Genomic DNA, 15,123 nt, shown 5'->3' with positions numbered 1-15,123 from the left:
TTGACCCACCAACAACCAGCTATACACTAGCACAACATGGGACCCGGAGCAGGTAAAAAGAGAAAGTTCGCCGACGCCAGCAGTGCGAAGCCGGCTGGAAAGCGGAACTCAGAGGCTGCAGGCGTACGATCCGCTCCTAAGAAGGCGAAGCCGACTCCTGCGAAGGAACCTACTGCCTCCGAGTCCGAAGACGACTTTGCGCGATTCAGCGACGACGACGACGACGACGACGATGACGATGAGGAGGAGGAAAATGACAGCGGCAGCGAGGCTGAAGAGGATGAGGATGAAGAGAGCGAGGAGCCCGCAGTAGATGAAGAGAAGCCCAAGAAGAAACAGAAGAAGCGCGAGGCGAAGCAAGACTCGACCGCTGGCGACGACAATGACGATGAGACGAACGGCCCCACGGACACCGCCGACAAGAACGGTTCCGACCTTCCCATGGCAGACCTCCCTGCCGGACAGAACCTCTACCTTCCCCCCGCAGCGGGCGAGGAGCCCAAGAAGTTTGACGAGCTGAACCTTTCCGAAAAGACGTTGAAGGCCATACAAGAGATGGGATTCACAGAGATGAGGGGGATCCAGAGGCGCACCATCCCCCCGTTGCTGACGGGGCGGGATGTGCTCGGAGCTGCGAAGACGGGATCGGGCAAGACTTTGGCTTTTTTGATCCCCGCCGTGGAGATGCTGTATTCGCTCAAGTTCAAGCCGCGCAACGGCACGGGCGTAATAATCGTCTCTCCTACGCGCGAGCTCGCGTTGCAGATCTTCGGCGTGGCCCGCGAATTGATGGCGCATCATTCGCAAACCTACGGCATCGTTATCGGCGGAGCGAATCGGCGCGCCGAGGCCGAGAAGCTCGAGAAGGGCATCAACCTGATCGTGGCGACACCCGGGCGCCTCCTCGACCATCTGCAGAATACGAAATTCGTCTTCAAGAACCTCAAGTCTCTCATCATCGACGAGGCGGACCGTATATTAGAGATCGGATTCGAGGACGAGATGCGGCAGATTATCAAGATCCTTCCCAAGCAGGACCGGCAGACGATGTTATTCTCGGCGACGCAGACGACCAAGGTCGAGGACCTTGCGCGCATCTCGCTGCGCCCGGGACCGCTTTACATCAACGTCGACGAGGAGCAAAAGTTCAGCACCGTCGAGGGATTGGAGCAAGGGTATATCGTGTGCGAGGCCGATAAGCGGTTCCTGCTTCTGTTCTCGTTCTTGAAATTGAACCAGAAGAAGAAGGTCATTGTCTTCTTTAGCAGCTGCGCTTGCGTTACGTATCACTCGGAGTTGCTCAACTTTATTGATATCCCGGTGCTGGCGCTGCATGGGAAGCAGAAGCAGCAGAAGCGGACGAATACGTTTTTTGAGTTTTGTAATGCTAAGCAGGGAACTTTGATCTGTACCGACGTTGCTGCCCGTGGTCTCGACGTAAGTTTCGCGCCAAAGCATTCCTTTCCCTTTTCCTTTCAGTTTAGCTAACCAGACGAAACCCCTTCAGATCCCCGCCGTCGACTGGATCGTCCAATTCGACCCCCCCGACGACCCCCGCGACTACATCCACCGCGTCGGCCGCACAGCCCGCGCCAACAGCAAAGGCCGCTCCCTCATGTTCCTACAACCCAACGAAGTCGGCTTCCTCACGCACCTCAAAGCGGCTCGCGTGCCCATCGTCGAGTTCGAATTCCCCTCCAAAAAGGTCATCAACGTTCAATCGCAGCTCGAGAAGCTCATCTCGCAAAACTACTACCTGAACAAGAGCGCCAAGGAAGGTTACAGGTCGTATCTGCACGCGTACGCTTCGCATTCGCTAAGGACCGTGTTCGATGTGAATAAGTTGGATTTGACAAAGGTGGCCAAGAGCTTTGGGTTTGCGGTGCCGCCGAGGGTGGATGTTGTTGTTGGGGCGAGTGGGAGGGATAAGGTGCAGGGGAGGAGGGCGTATGGGAGTCAGCCTGGGAGGAAGAGGGGGGGCAAGTATTGAGATTGAGAGGATGTTGGTGTTGGTTCTCCTTGTCTTTTTCTTGTTACTGGGCGTTTTATTAAAAGTAGTTGAAAGCATTATTAGCTGTAATGGCTTGAGTATTTTTACGTCTATATGACTAGTTTGAGATTTTCCATTTCGAGGGCTTCACTGGCGATGTGTGTACGATTCGAGACCTTGATGGGTTGACTTACAACAATAGATGTGTCTCCTAGGAGAGGCAGGTACTTGGAAGACTATGCTCCGACCTCATGGATTCATGAACCCAGGAAGACAGCAGGCATCACAACATCGAATCAACGGAGACAATAAGTCCGAATCACAAAGTAACAAAGGCATCAATTACCATCCACGACCGAAAATCACGAAAAAGAAAAACAAAGCCACCCACCCCTTTTCCCCTTGCCAAAGCACTGCCATATCAAAAAGGACCCTTAACCTAGTCCAGATTTTTTTTTTTTCGGAAAAGTGAAAACAGACCTCCTCCCTCCTTGACAAAGAAACCAGAGAGTTAATACACGGAGTGAAGAGAAATGAAGAGTGAGAAAATAGGTCAGAGACCAAAAGACCAAGTCACAGACTCCCCCCTTTTGCTTTTTGTTGCATTTGCTCATATCTGTATTCGAACGATAAGAACTTATAACTTTTGATCGTTTCCTTTTTTTCTTTTTTTTCTCTTCTTTTTTCAGTATTTTCAAATGCCATGGACCGGTCCCCTGCAGTTCCTTTCAAATTGAAGCAAAGAGGGTTGCTTTCGCCTCTGTTCCCTTTCCTTGGAAAAGAGCAGGGTGCCTATACTTGGTATTCTCAGGGTACTTGCAAGAAGTGTGTGCCATATTGCGCCGCCCCTGAGTACACACGAAAGAAAGCAGCACTGCAACTTTAGGAACAGCTCGTGTCCAACTGTGACTTCAGTAGTGTACACAGAGAAAGAAACTTTAGCCCATAGACTAACAGTTTCAAATCAGTGACCAGCCCAAGTGAGACTGTCCACTCTCAAGCAGGTGTCAAGCTTTACTGTACCCTGCCGATGCAGAAACCGAAATGGGAAACGAGACAGATCAACGAGTCGTCAGAAGTTTGCAAACGCGATGGACACAAGTCTCATCGACAGCATCCCAGACTTCAGGGCGAGCAGCAAATAGATCACCCCTCCTGCCACGAACACAATACAGTTTGTCGTGTAATGTTTGCGCGGAAGAAAATAAGTTCAAAGAGAAGTGAGATAAAAACGTTGTCCTGTCTTGCTAAGCCCAAGACATCATGTACGTCGGCCGAATGTGCGTGTCACCTTGCTGTCAAGTTGGCGATACGATATCAAAGTGAGCGATACTAGAGTTTGCCGTTCCATGTAGCGCTCCAAACAAAGACAAAAGGTCCTCTGCGTAAGTCCGAATCTGAGAGACCGCATCGAAGTACGAACGGTGATGGGGTCACAACTTCATCCTAAAGTCGTTTGCATCCAATATGCACCTTGCCGAGCGTGTCAAGGAGAGAGGCCAAACCCGGGAGCACACTGTGAAATACATCCAGGGACACACGCACACATATAGGAAGGCCAGGTGCATGTGTTATGTTGCATGTGCAATGTTTCGAAAAATGAAATGCCAACGGCCTGTCACATCTTCGTGTCAAGTCAATGGCAGGAAATGCATCATGAGCAGAAAAATAAAAACGACTCAACAGCAAGGGGTATCATGGCGTCATGCAGTGACAAGAAAAGTCATGTCTCGTCTAAGAAGAAAAAAAAGAAATAAATCAACCGTGACGACAGAAGGTCAAGGAAGAGTTTGAGTCACCATCACGAAATGCATCAAACATCGGTGGGAGTCAAAGTATGCCAGTATGTCCCGGAGGCCGGTTCAGGGGCACTGCTGATCGGTCGGTTGGTCGGTCTACTGTGTCCCAGGAGTCGGTTGAGGAGGGGCATCACCAGGCTGTTGGCCACCAGCAGCACCAGCCGCGCCGATCCATTGTTGATACCAGAGCGCTAGGTAGTTGTTATATCCACCATCTAGAATAATTAGTTAGAGGAGTAGCTAAACAAAAGGGGCATGGGAAATCAATAGCACACTTACATTGAGCATACGGATCAGAGCCGTCCGCAGCAGCACTCTGTTGCGGCGGATGCGATTGAGAGGCGGCAGGGTGCTGTCCATACCCACCATGGTCACCTCCACGGGGTCCTCCACGGGGGCCTCCACGGCCAGGACCACTACTAGGACCAGATCCCTTCATACGCTGGAGACGGAGAGAGTTCCAAGTTAGAATATAGAACGCGTAACCAAGATATGCATTCGCGGGACCAAAAAACTGAGAAACTTACCACTGCGTCGATCTTCTCGTCGATTGCTCGCTTGGCCTGGTTAATACTATCCTGGCTGCCAATGAGAGCAATCTCCCTCTCAACCTCGCCTTCGCCAGACGATTGCGACACGTTGATTTTACATCCTGTCACGTTCTGGATTTCGCGGATCGTGTCGCCGCGCTTACCGATAATCATGCCTACTGCATCCGAGGGCACGCGGATAATCTCCTGGATCTTGTCACCACCACCCATTCCGCCGTCACCGCCAGGACCGCCACCGCCACCGCCACCACGATGCGGAGGGGGGCCGCCCCTGCTCTGGTATTCATACGGGTGAGAGTCACTTTGGCCACCGTACGGCCTCTTTCCGATCGCCGCCGCGGTACCTGCGCCACCCTCGCCGCGGCTGTCACTATCGACGATCTCCATGATAAGGTCCTTGGCTTTCTGGGCAGCTTCGAGAGTGCCAATCAGATTTACTGGTCGCAACCCGTTGATGCTCTTAGATTCCCCGACAATGTTAATGTGGCATCCCGACCTTTCTTGGAGATCGCGGATCGTCTCTCCGCCGCGACCTATGATGAGACCGACGGTCGGGTCGGGCACCATGATCTGCATGTGGTCCTCGCCCTCCCTCAGGGCCGCCGCTCCTCCGCGGTGTTCCTTGGGGGCGCGCTCCGGGGGAGGTCCTCGGCTAGAACTGACACCAGTATCACGAATAATACGATCAATAGCTTCTTTCACGTCTGCACGGCGCGCACGAGGGCCAGTAATCTTGCACTGTCGCATAGAAGAGTTATCAGCCGTGCCGAGGAACTGGACGCGACAACCAGTCTCTCCCTCAATCCGGCGAAGGTTCTCTCCCTGTCGGCCAATGATAAGACCGACCAGGTTGCCCTCGATCTGGATGGTTTCCGAGTTATCGTCACCGCCCCTGGGAGGGGACCTGTCCCTATCTCTTCCATTAGAGCTACGGTACGGGCCGCCACGACCGTGGCCATCGGGCGAATATCGGCCACCAGGGTGTCCATAGTCACGCGAGCGCTCTTCGCGGCGCTCATCCCTGTACGGGTTGTAGTTGTCACGATAAGTGTCACGGCGCGAAGCAGGAGACTTTGAGCGGCTACGACGACGATAGTCACGTCCTTCACGGCTGTCGCGGCCATCCCCGCGTCCGTTATGTGCCGGATAAACGACGGGCCGCTCATACGAGGCAACGCCGGCTTCGGCAGCATATGACTTGGCCTTTGCAATTGCCTCCGCGATGCTTACGGTTCCCGAGTTGACGGGTCGGATGGCGCTGAGATCCATGTTCCCAGACGCGGCTGGTTGGGGAATAGAGTATCCAGGTGGAGCTCCATATGAGGCCGATGAAGGGGGAGGAGGATACGCGGCTGAGGGCTGTTGGTCGGACGGAGGAGGGTAGGCAGGCGCGCCGGGGATGGGTGGTTGGCCTGGGGTTTGGCCTCCTGCTGGAGGGGCCTGGCGCTGCGAGGCTGGAGAATCAAACAATTAGTTTTCTAAAAATAAAGAACCGCAAAAGGCTATCGCGAGTACGAAACATACCAAGCGCCGCAAGTATAGATTGGATATCAGGCGTTTGTGTAGACATGGTTTTTTGTCAAGTAGACGTTGATTGTTGAGTTGATTCAGGTTGCGGAGATTGTGGTAAGTCCAAGAGAATCTCCACGAAAAACACGGTTTAAATATAGCACGGGAACCTGCTGCTGCTGCCTGGTGAAGCACGAGTCGGAAAAGATGAGTTGATGTGACCAAGAAGGCCCATAAAGAGTCGTCTGTGGTGGTGTTTCACTATTTGGGCTAAGGCTCTTTTGAGGAAGTCGCGACTCGGCTCGTGGCAGCCACAATGGACGCGATGAAAATTCGAATCTGGCGCAAAGATTTCGAGACCGTCGAGTCTAGGGTGGATGGATGGCAACGAAAAACAAGACACCGCAAACTGCAGGCAAATCGTTGCAGGGTGCACGTGTGGATGGGAAAGGTGTCAATCGATCATCAAAGGAGGTTGCGAAAAGTCTTCTTCTCCTGCCTGTGGATATCTTTGAGTATATTTGGGGAAGGCGACAGTGAAAGGGGGGAAGGGTATGAGAGTCTTGAGATGGAGATGGGAGGAGGAAGCGAATGAACCTGGGGTAATGATGGAATGTTTGATGCTGATTTTTACCCTTTTTCCCCGTCGCGAAAGTCAAAAAAAGGCTGGGGCTCTTTCGCTCCTTCCTCTGCAGGCCACTAGTCCTAATTCAGGGTGTCTCATGCTAAGCTTATAACTTTGAAGGATCTGGGCAAATTAGTCATCATAGTCATGTGACCTTGCAGATTCGATTTTGGGGTACACAGGTACCATCGTCCCAATCAACTCGAGATCCTCCCTAAATCCGGGGATGTTTAAACTCGAGGTTGAACTCTCGGTTTTTTCGACGTTCACATCACGTTTACGTGTACGTCGTAATCAAAACTGTCTTCCTCATCTTTCCCACCACCGTAGGAATATATTGTAGGCATATCCATCAGATATGCCAGAGACCACTCGACTTCCGATCCCAAGATCGTGTCGGGTCATGACTATGATACATTGCTTCGTCCATCTATCCGTAGAGCCCAAAACTCTTCTTTGTCGTCAAAATTCGTGAAATTATCCAAGAAAAAAAGCCCATAGCCGGGCCTCTGCGCGCCATCATGCCGTAACATGAACCAAACTCCATAGTCCGTGAATACCCAAGAGGGCTCTGTCCGAGTTGCCCGTCTCTATATCTTCCCAATCCTGTACATAAAACGCCGACGCTATGCATTGATAAACCAAAAAAAAAACCAAATATGCTCGCTTCCAAACATCATGACGCCTTGGATCCAGCCAAGGAATGATTATAAAAAATAGAGATATTAAAAAAATGGTACAAATGAAGTTGAAAGTGGAAGTGCTGGTTGTCCTTCCTTGATGCGGTCGAGTTCTTCGACTCGACGCAAAAAACGTATGGTAAAAGACAGGCCAACGAGGGCGTCTTTAGAAAACGTATAAACATTGGCCCTTGGAACTCTCGATTGGAATTCGAAGGGCCAACGCTCTTATAGTGATCGTATGCTTGTACCCTTGGTGAAGGGGGAGAGAAGTTGCTCCATCTCTTTCGGGAAATTCAGCCTCAAGGCGCCGGACAAGCTTGTGCGAGACAAGAGTCAAATGGCTGGCCGAGCAAGCAACGAAACGTGGTTGGTTACCTCGTCAAGCATCCAGTGACAGCTTCTATAGGCCAATGCGGCAACATTAAGCATGCCAAGGGTGTGTCGAGGAATATCGTAGTGTTGTTGATGTCGTTGTGTAAACGTATCCCCCACCGGCTCACATCGTAGTTGATAACGTTCAGATCTCCACATGCAATAGATGCATGATTCGAGGACAGAAAAAAAGAAAGAAAAGAGAGAAGAGATAGTTGCCAGAGGAAAGCAAAGAAGAAAGCCTCCGTTGTCATAAAGCAAAAAAGAAAAAAAAGTGAACCGTGTCGAACATTGATTGGAAATACGTTCCCAGAGTAATAAACCGATTAGATGGATAAAAGGAGGAAAAGAAACGACGTCGAGATCGAGAGAAACTTGGGTCGAATCCAAACTCCTGAGAGAGAGAGGTCTCAACCCGAAGTGCACCCGTGGTGTGACGAAGTCGTAGCCAAATTTTTTTTTTCGGGGTTTTCATTTTTTTTCTTGCATTTGATAGCCAAACTGGCCGAAACCGAGAGAGCCGAAAAATAAATGAATCGAAGGGACCGGGGCGAGGGGGCCAGAGTGCCGTAGTTAGAATCGAGCAAGAACAAGAAACGAGAATACCTAGTCTTCTTAGCCCAAGCGGTTATCGAATGCGTCCGGGATCTGGAAAAGTCCAAATGTGGCTGACGAGCCCGGGTTTGGAGAGGTCATTGGTGAGATGGCGGCTTGGTATGGTGAAGCTGAAGCGGAGTGTTGGAAGGTAGGGAACTCGAAGCTGGAGGAGGCTGAATTCATGGCTGCGGGATTCTGGGAGACATCCATACCGTCCATGCCGTCCATGACGTCCATCATGGTTTCGATGGGGTCGAGGATGGAAAGATCTCTAATCATACCTGGGTATGCGTTCGCGTCGAGCCCAGTGTAGTCAAACCCCGCGCCATTTTCAGATGTGACAAAGACAATATCATCCCTCATGTTGGGCCGAAGCTCCTGAGGCTTTGCCAAATCAACTCCTCGCGAGGATTCCAACTGAACATCCGGATCATTAACCATCGTATGTTCTTCCCCCACCTCCCCCACCTCCTCTTCAATAATTTCCCCGCCATCGCCTTTGCGGACTTGGATCTGCACCATCCAATGCTTGAGCTCCGACATGGGCGGCCATGAGCTGTCATGCGGCTTCAACTTGCGGCGTTCACCGTTGTCAAGATGCTTCTTGCCACGCATGGCCCGCTTCCTAAAGTGGGCTCGACGGAGATGAGCGGCAGCGTTATAGTATGCGCCATACTGCTTGGCTGACACACAAGCCTTGCACTTTTGGAGCGGATGTATGGCCTCAACTGATGATTTGATTCCATCCTTCGCTGGGTCGCGGCATATCCACTTCGTCACCTTCGCAGCGTGCTTCGAATTGGTATGTCGGCGAAACTCATGCTCGCCACGGAAGCCAGCGGGGTATTCGTCGCACTTGTCGCAGAAGACCTTGGGCTGCTTGCGGCGCTGGTACTGCTGGGTAATAGTGCTATGTCTCTTTGCAGAAGCCGAGGATTTGGAGGGCGAAGAGCCATTTGAAGGGCGGCCAGACGTGGACTTTATGGTCTCGGGATCTCCTCTCGGGGCGATTGGTGTGCGGAGACCATTCTGAATCTGTCGCCCAAAGGCTTCCTTGGCACGGCGTTCCTGATTAGACATGGTGGACCTGATGCTGCTGTTAGAGCCAGTTCGGCTCATCCCAACTGACTCGGGGACAGGATACAGGGTCGGTGGAGAAGAATCCTGGCTGACATTCAGAGTGAAGGGCACGGGGCCGATCTTCTCGGCGACGAAGGGATCCATGCCGAAACGATATGGCACCACAACGGCAGCCTTCTCAGCAGCAGCGGCAAGGTTGATACCAAAATCGGCAGGGTCCTGGCTTACAGTCCTGCTGAGCGGAGGAGGAAGCGCATCGAGGAAAGCATGGCCAACGGAGCTGTTCTCCCTTGTAAGAGGATCCATGTCAGCTGCGGCGACCGAGTCGGCGGAGACGAGGGACGGGGTCGTCGAGGTTGCATTGCTAGTAGGATAGGCGTAATAATCGTCCTTGGCTAGGGGGTTGTAAGAGCTCTTCATGAGATCATTGATATGAAAGTCCTGGTCGGTGGACATCAAGTAATCCAAAGGATTCTGGCCAATTTCCAAGACGGGGTCTTCCTGGACGTTCGGGAGGCGGTGGGGCACAGGGCGAACGCAGCTTGCAAAGATGGTCGACTCGTCTTGGTAGGTTCGGTCTACAATGTTGGCATTGGCACCAAGGAAGAAGCCCTGGGTTCCGGCATTGATTGAGACTCGCGATGGGTTGGAAACTTGCGAAACGCTTCGGCTCATGGGTTGAGACTGAGCAGACACGTTGGAAAACGACCGCTAATGACGTGTTAGATAAATATAAGCTCTTCACCCCACGGCTAACAATAGAAAAAGGGCGACACGAATACGTACTGTCATGCGATTATCTAGCTCGACCGGGGCAGAGCTAAAGTCTAAGTTGGACTGGCTCCGGGGCGTCATGGCGGCGGTCGCAAGTCGAGACGAAGCAATACCCATCTGGTTCTGGTGAGAACTGCTTGAAACGAGCTGGTAAGCGTTGTTTGGGGAGAGAGATGACGAAGCACCATCGCTGCTGCTCAGTCGATGGGTTCGCGGCTGGGCGGACAAGAGGTCGGAGCTCTTCAGGGTCTCACGAAGGATACGCTTTGGTTCCTTCAGAAACCCTGTCGTATTTTGTAAACTCGCTAGTTGACGTTGCATTTCTTCGGTGGAAAGGTGGATAGTGGATAGAGACACGGGCGATTCCCCAGGAAGTGCCGTGGTCTAGCTATAAATGACTGAAAGAAAGCCGGATGAGTCCGCCAGCCCGACGAAGACTGGTAGGTGGTGGCGTCGGTCGCGAGTGAAGAAGAAGCCTGGTGGTATGAGAATATCAAAAACCTCCTCAGGCTTCTAGTCTGGGCGGATGTTGCAGGACAACAACGTCGAGAAATGTTCTGACTTATTAACCCAACGACCCAACGTCGGGCACCTTGTCGGGTCAGGTGGGAGATCAGAAATCAGATCGGGTGGGAAGGGAATAAAAATAAGATCCAAGAAACGCAGAAATAAAACAACTTCCCTCGTTGGTCGAGAGAAGCGATCTCGACTGGATTCGCTTGGAATTATATAGTGTTGAAGATGGAATTCAACAATTGCTCACGAAAAGTACAAAGTGAAAGATGAAATGAACGGGAGGAAAGATGGGATTAATAGGAAATCAAAGACGCCGGAAAATGGTTCGCAAAGTGAGAGCCAGTCAAAAAAAGTGAGGCGTCGCCAAGTGACCGACCCCCATGCAGGCAGACAGGGTGGTTGAGTGAGGTGAGGTGAGGGTGATCAGGCTTGGAGGTGCGCAGGAAGAAAGTACGAAGTACGAAGTACACGAGCACACAAGTAATGACACAAGTTCACGAGCACTCACGTACTTCGTACCTCGTCCCTTCCTGGGTAGGACAGGACATGAGTACAAGATACTTTTGCTTCTCTCCTTCACGACAAGAGCGATGAGCTGATAAGACAACAAGACATCCACATTTGATAGTTCAATGTGGGCGGGCAGTGTAAGGTACGGGGTACAGAGTACAAGGACTCTCCAGGAACTCAACTACCACCTCACCACATAAGCTGCGGCCGGCGTGGGACTGCAACGTACACCTGCACATACAACTCGGCACGACGAGAGACTTGGGATCCTTCTTCGGGTTTTGGACAAATCCACTAACGCACTGGAGAGCCGGCACAGCCAGCCTGATGCACCCAGGCGGCTTGAGAAAGCTGGGGAAAGACACGGAAGACGCGGAGCATCGACTGGTGGGTCAGGCCAATCCAGACTCCACCGAAGGAATCTAGTGTATTCCAGGACTGGACACCGACCATGCATCGGTAGTTTACGAAAAGGAGACAACTCGAGTCTCGCCTGGCGTGCAGTACAAAGGGTAAGCTGGGTTATTCATGGATGTCATTCATAGTGTCAGGTACCAAGACTGGGGCCCTTAACTGTACGGAGAAATGCTAATAAGTTGCGAGCTCCTTGATGCAACTGGATTGAGATCAATTGCCAGACTCAGAGTCGAGTGTAATCGTCGAAGTACCTTGGTCTCTTTCGCTTCCTCAAGAACGTTCATGTTTGTAAAGTACTTCGTATCCAATAGCGCAAAAGTGCAATCGCCCCCTCCCCAGGCCAGAATGTGAGATTTCCAGTTCCCCTCCCCCCTCCCCAGGAGCTGAGAGGCGAGCCGAACTACGATGCCCGGAACGGCACCCGGACCAAAATCAGTGGGTGACCTGGCGTTTTGGGTCTGTGTTTGGGAGGGCAATATTTCAATGTTTGTACCACCAGCCAGCCAGGCTGTCCCCTAACCTTTGCTTTTGCTAGACAAGTATTGTATTCCCAGGACTCAGCTTTTGAAATACGACTTCAATGTCGTCTAGTGCATTGAGTACAGCACCCATTGACTCGACTGCTTTGAGACGAGTCCTGCGATTCACGAGAGATCAATGGTCTAAACTACTTCATTGACGAAACAAAGTATTGTTGCCGAAATCTCCACCGACTCGATAGTCTTTGATCTTTAACGACGTGGGTATTATCACGGACGCTAAAGTTGGAGCAAAAGAAAGACCCAATTGATGCTTTAATTGCACACCCTCTTTCTCCGACGCAAAGCCACCCTCCTTCCCATTGATGTGTTGGAATTCGAAAGTGGAAACTTCCAAGTCGATTCCTAGAGCTGGCATCAGAGGGACAGCATTAGCCTTCGGTATTGGTATTCGTATTGGTGTGGGACCCCCCAAGCCTCAGGAGCCCAAATCGATGACGACAGTCCCTTGTTGATGCGTCCCCGGAAAGCCAGGTGCCAATGCCGCCAGACTGGTGGTAAGGGTAACAGGGAAGCTTTCCCAATCTAACTGGCTGGTGCTTCGCTGGCTTGTTTGCGCAAATGTGCTGCATTGATGTATCACACATTGCTTCTTCTTTCCTAACATCCTCTCATGAGCCAAGCCCGGCATATTATTCTTCATCCCCTCCTCCGATTGGAAACGCTCCCTGCACTTCCATATCATACATCACTGATTCACATCCTCGACTCCGTAGGTATAATGATCGCTGGCGGAGTCCGCCCGGTGGAGTTTTTACTGTTTCTGGCCAGGCTTTATATCGTCTGCCTCTCTATATGGGCAAGTATATGGGTGCTTGCAACAGTCATCGTAATAGCTCTAGTCTTTGATCGCCAGCATTGGAAGGGCAAATTGTGATAACACCGACCAACATCGCCAATTGGATCCCCGCCATGTACAGCTCCTCACCTGAATGGGCATTTATTCGATCACACAAATTAGGACAAACTACAAAGTACTGGAGGCTGGCTCGACTCGAAGAATCGGAAGAAAAGGGTCTCAAGTTGGCAGCGTTCAATATTCCTTCGGGGGCTGTGCTTGTGCATCGTTGTCTAGTGGCGGCATGTACTCTTGTCCTGTCCCAAACCTCCAGCGAGCGTTGCCCAACTGTGCATCGGAAGCAGGTCACCGAAACCACCATGCGAGAAGCAGACGAAGGGAATGCCAAAGTCCAATTGTCCAGATCCAAGAGGGTGCACCATTACATAATCCGTGAATCGTGCCGATGGACCAGTTCGCCCTACCTCTGAGCTGGCAGTCTCGGTCTCCCAAAATCGATTGGCCACGAAGCGCTCTCCAAGAATGAGGCGGACGCGGCCCATGCGACCCATCCATCATTGAAAATTAACCCGCCGCCCACGCTTCTCCCGTTTATTCCCTCTGCCACTATTATCCTACCCTCCTGTTGCAGGACCGAACTTGATCCTTCCAGAGTCGTGGTCACGCACCCATCCGTCCCTCCTGTGCGCCCGTAGACTCGCCTGCATTGGTCCGTCTTACTCGTTCTGCGTTGACTAGTTGTCCAAAGTCCTAGACTTGCCGGACCTCAATACTGCTTTGTATGTCGTCCCATTGGTCACTACAGAACACAGCGCTATGTAGCGTCTTAATCGCGCACTCTCTGGCATGCGTCTACCCTGTTGGCGACCCATCCCCAGGTGAGCATTGTACCATTCTACTTCGTAGTTTACCCTGCCACTAGAGATTAAGACTGAAGAAAATGCCTTGAATGATGCTTGAACCCCTTAACCCGACTCGTCGCGATGTGCTCTGCCGCGATTGCATGCTGGATAATCAGGCAGCTCTTCCTCTATCAGCACAACGGTGATCTCAACTTGGTCACCGACAGGCACCCAACAGAGAGGTTTTTATTTTATTTTATTTTTTTATAGCCGTTTGAGGCCCGAGAAACAAACCGCGATGAACGAGAGGGTGTCTGCCCAGCCGTCCAAGTGCTCCGCGTACAAGAGACTCCAGCATCGTTGCCTGAGAAGCTTACGAATTAGCTGGCATTAGTACTCCGTACGTCGTGCACCACCCAAGCTTGAAGCTGCACCAGATCGTACTGGACACTTTCACAGACTAAGAAGGCCAGAATGCCTCGTGGAGAGCCTCGGGGTCTCCCCCACAAACTATGGCTTGATTCTTTGCTGCTTCGCAGACTATTCACTCATCCTCTTGCCACCCCCACTGCCAAAACATGCGCCCGTAGAAACAAACTAGCCCGCACCCAAGGACGTCGTCATCGCTTTTAGAGTCGGCTACGCACAGGTGTACGATTTGAGAGGGTGGATATAATACATCAAATGTAAGCTGAGTTGATTTGAATCCCGTTCCTCAACACCATTAGTGTCCCGTCCCTTGCTCTTTGAGTCTGGTCGTTGGCTGAAACCCTGATGAATCCCGCGCCTCCGGATCATCGCCATCTCGAAGTTTGTAATTCCCCATCCGGTAACAAATTTCAGATGCCATCGGGTGATGTGCCCAGATGTGCAATATTGCCCTCAAGTCGACAAAACGATATCTCTACTTTGTAAACATCCAGACCGCATAGCACAGCCCATTCATGAAGGCCATCTCATGCAGATGCGAGGGGCCGCCTAACTTCTTAGGTTTCGGAACCAATAATTCGCGCCATACTGCTTCAAAAGTTGCCTTTCCACCTTCAGCTTACTTTTTACACTTCTTTGTTCGGCGAGGGCAGGCTTGGTGTGGCACACACCAGGCTCGCATGAGAAGAGCAACGCCCGGTGCCTATTGATGCCTCACCGAGGTCGAATTGTCGAGCAAGACTTTTGGGTCGCAATGAGACCCTGTTGATTGCACTTCTTGGGTAGGACAGGATTGGTATCATATACCTGGACCGGAACTACACCTCGGTATGCCGCGGATGGAATTCTCTAAACAATGTACCACGAATGAAATTGATGTTTCTTGATGATTGGAAAAACTACGGTGTCCTGGAATTCAAGGCTTCTGGAATTGTCAACCGAAGCCCAACTTCGTACATTGTAAATTCCAAGTAAGATGACTAAGCATCTTTCCACACAAAATCGGCAGCAGCGAGCTTTGAATGCGGTAGATTCTCGGCTCATCCAGCTTGGAAAGATGCCAGCTTTACCACTGACGTGGGATGTACCTG

The 15,123-nt window shown here is 51.5% G+C and overlaps 3 protein-coding genes across 3 annotated transcripts; 1 reads left to right on the top strand and 2 right to left on the bottom strand.

Moving 5' to 3' along the window:
* Positions 1–36: 36 nt before the first annotated feature.
* Positions 37–1,990, top strand: SAPIO_CDS7837 (ATP-dependent RNA helicase HAS1; the record flags this gene model as incomplete). Its single annotated transcript, XM_016789623.1, has 2 exons — positions 37–1,437; positions 1,508–1,990. The coding sequence occupies 2 exons, from the start codon at positions 37–39 to the stop codon at positions 1,988–1,990; spliced, it is 1,884 nt and encodes a 627-aa protein (XP_016640740.1).
* Positions 1,991–3,885: 1,895 nt separating this feature from the next.
* Positions 3,886–5,910, bottom strand: SAPIO_CDS7836 (Uncharacterized protein; the record flags this gene model as incomplete). The annotated part of the gene is made up of 4 exons (XM_016789622.1): positions 3,886–4,004; positions 4,069–4,231; positions 4,317–5,794; positions 5,865–5,910. The coding sequence occupies 4 exons, from the start codon at positions 5,908–5,910 to the stop codon at positions 3,886–3,888; spliced, it is 1,806 nt and encodes a 601-aa protein (XP_016640739.1).
* A 2,234-nt stretch (positions 5,911–8,144) lies between these two features.
* SAPIO_CDS7835 (uncharacterized protein) lies at positions 8,145–10,301 on the bottom strand (the record flags this gene model as incomplete). The annotated part of the gene is made up of 2 exons (XM_016789621.1): positions 8,145–9,917; positions 9,993–10,301. The coding sequence occupies 2 exons, from the start codon at positions 10,299–10,301 to the stop codon at positions 8,145–8,147; spliced, it is 2,082 nt and encodes a 693-aa protein (XP_016640738.1).
* Positions 10,302–15,123: the final 4,822 nt, after the last annotated feature.

The sequence above is a fragment of the Scedosporium apiospermum genome, assembly GCF_000732125.1.
Source record: "Scedosporium apiospermum strain IHEM 14462 chromosome Unknown SEQ_SAPIO_0111, whole genome shotgun sequence".
Classification (NCBI taxonomy): Eukaryota; Fungi; Ascomycota; class Sordariomycetes; order Microascales; family Microascaceae; genus Scedosporium; species Scedosporium apiospermum.
The sequence above is the reverse complement of the archived record's forward strand: the minus strand, read 5'-3'. Positions and strand labels throughout refer to the sequence as shown.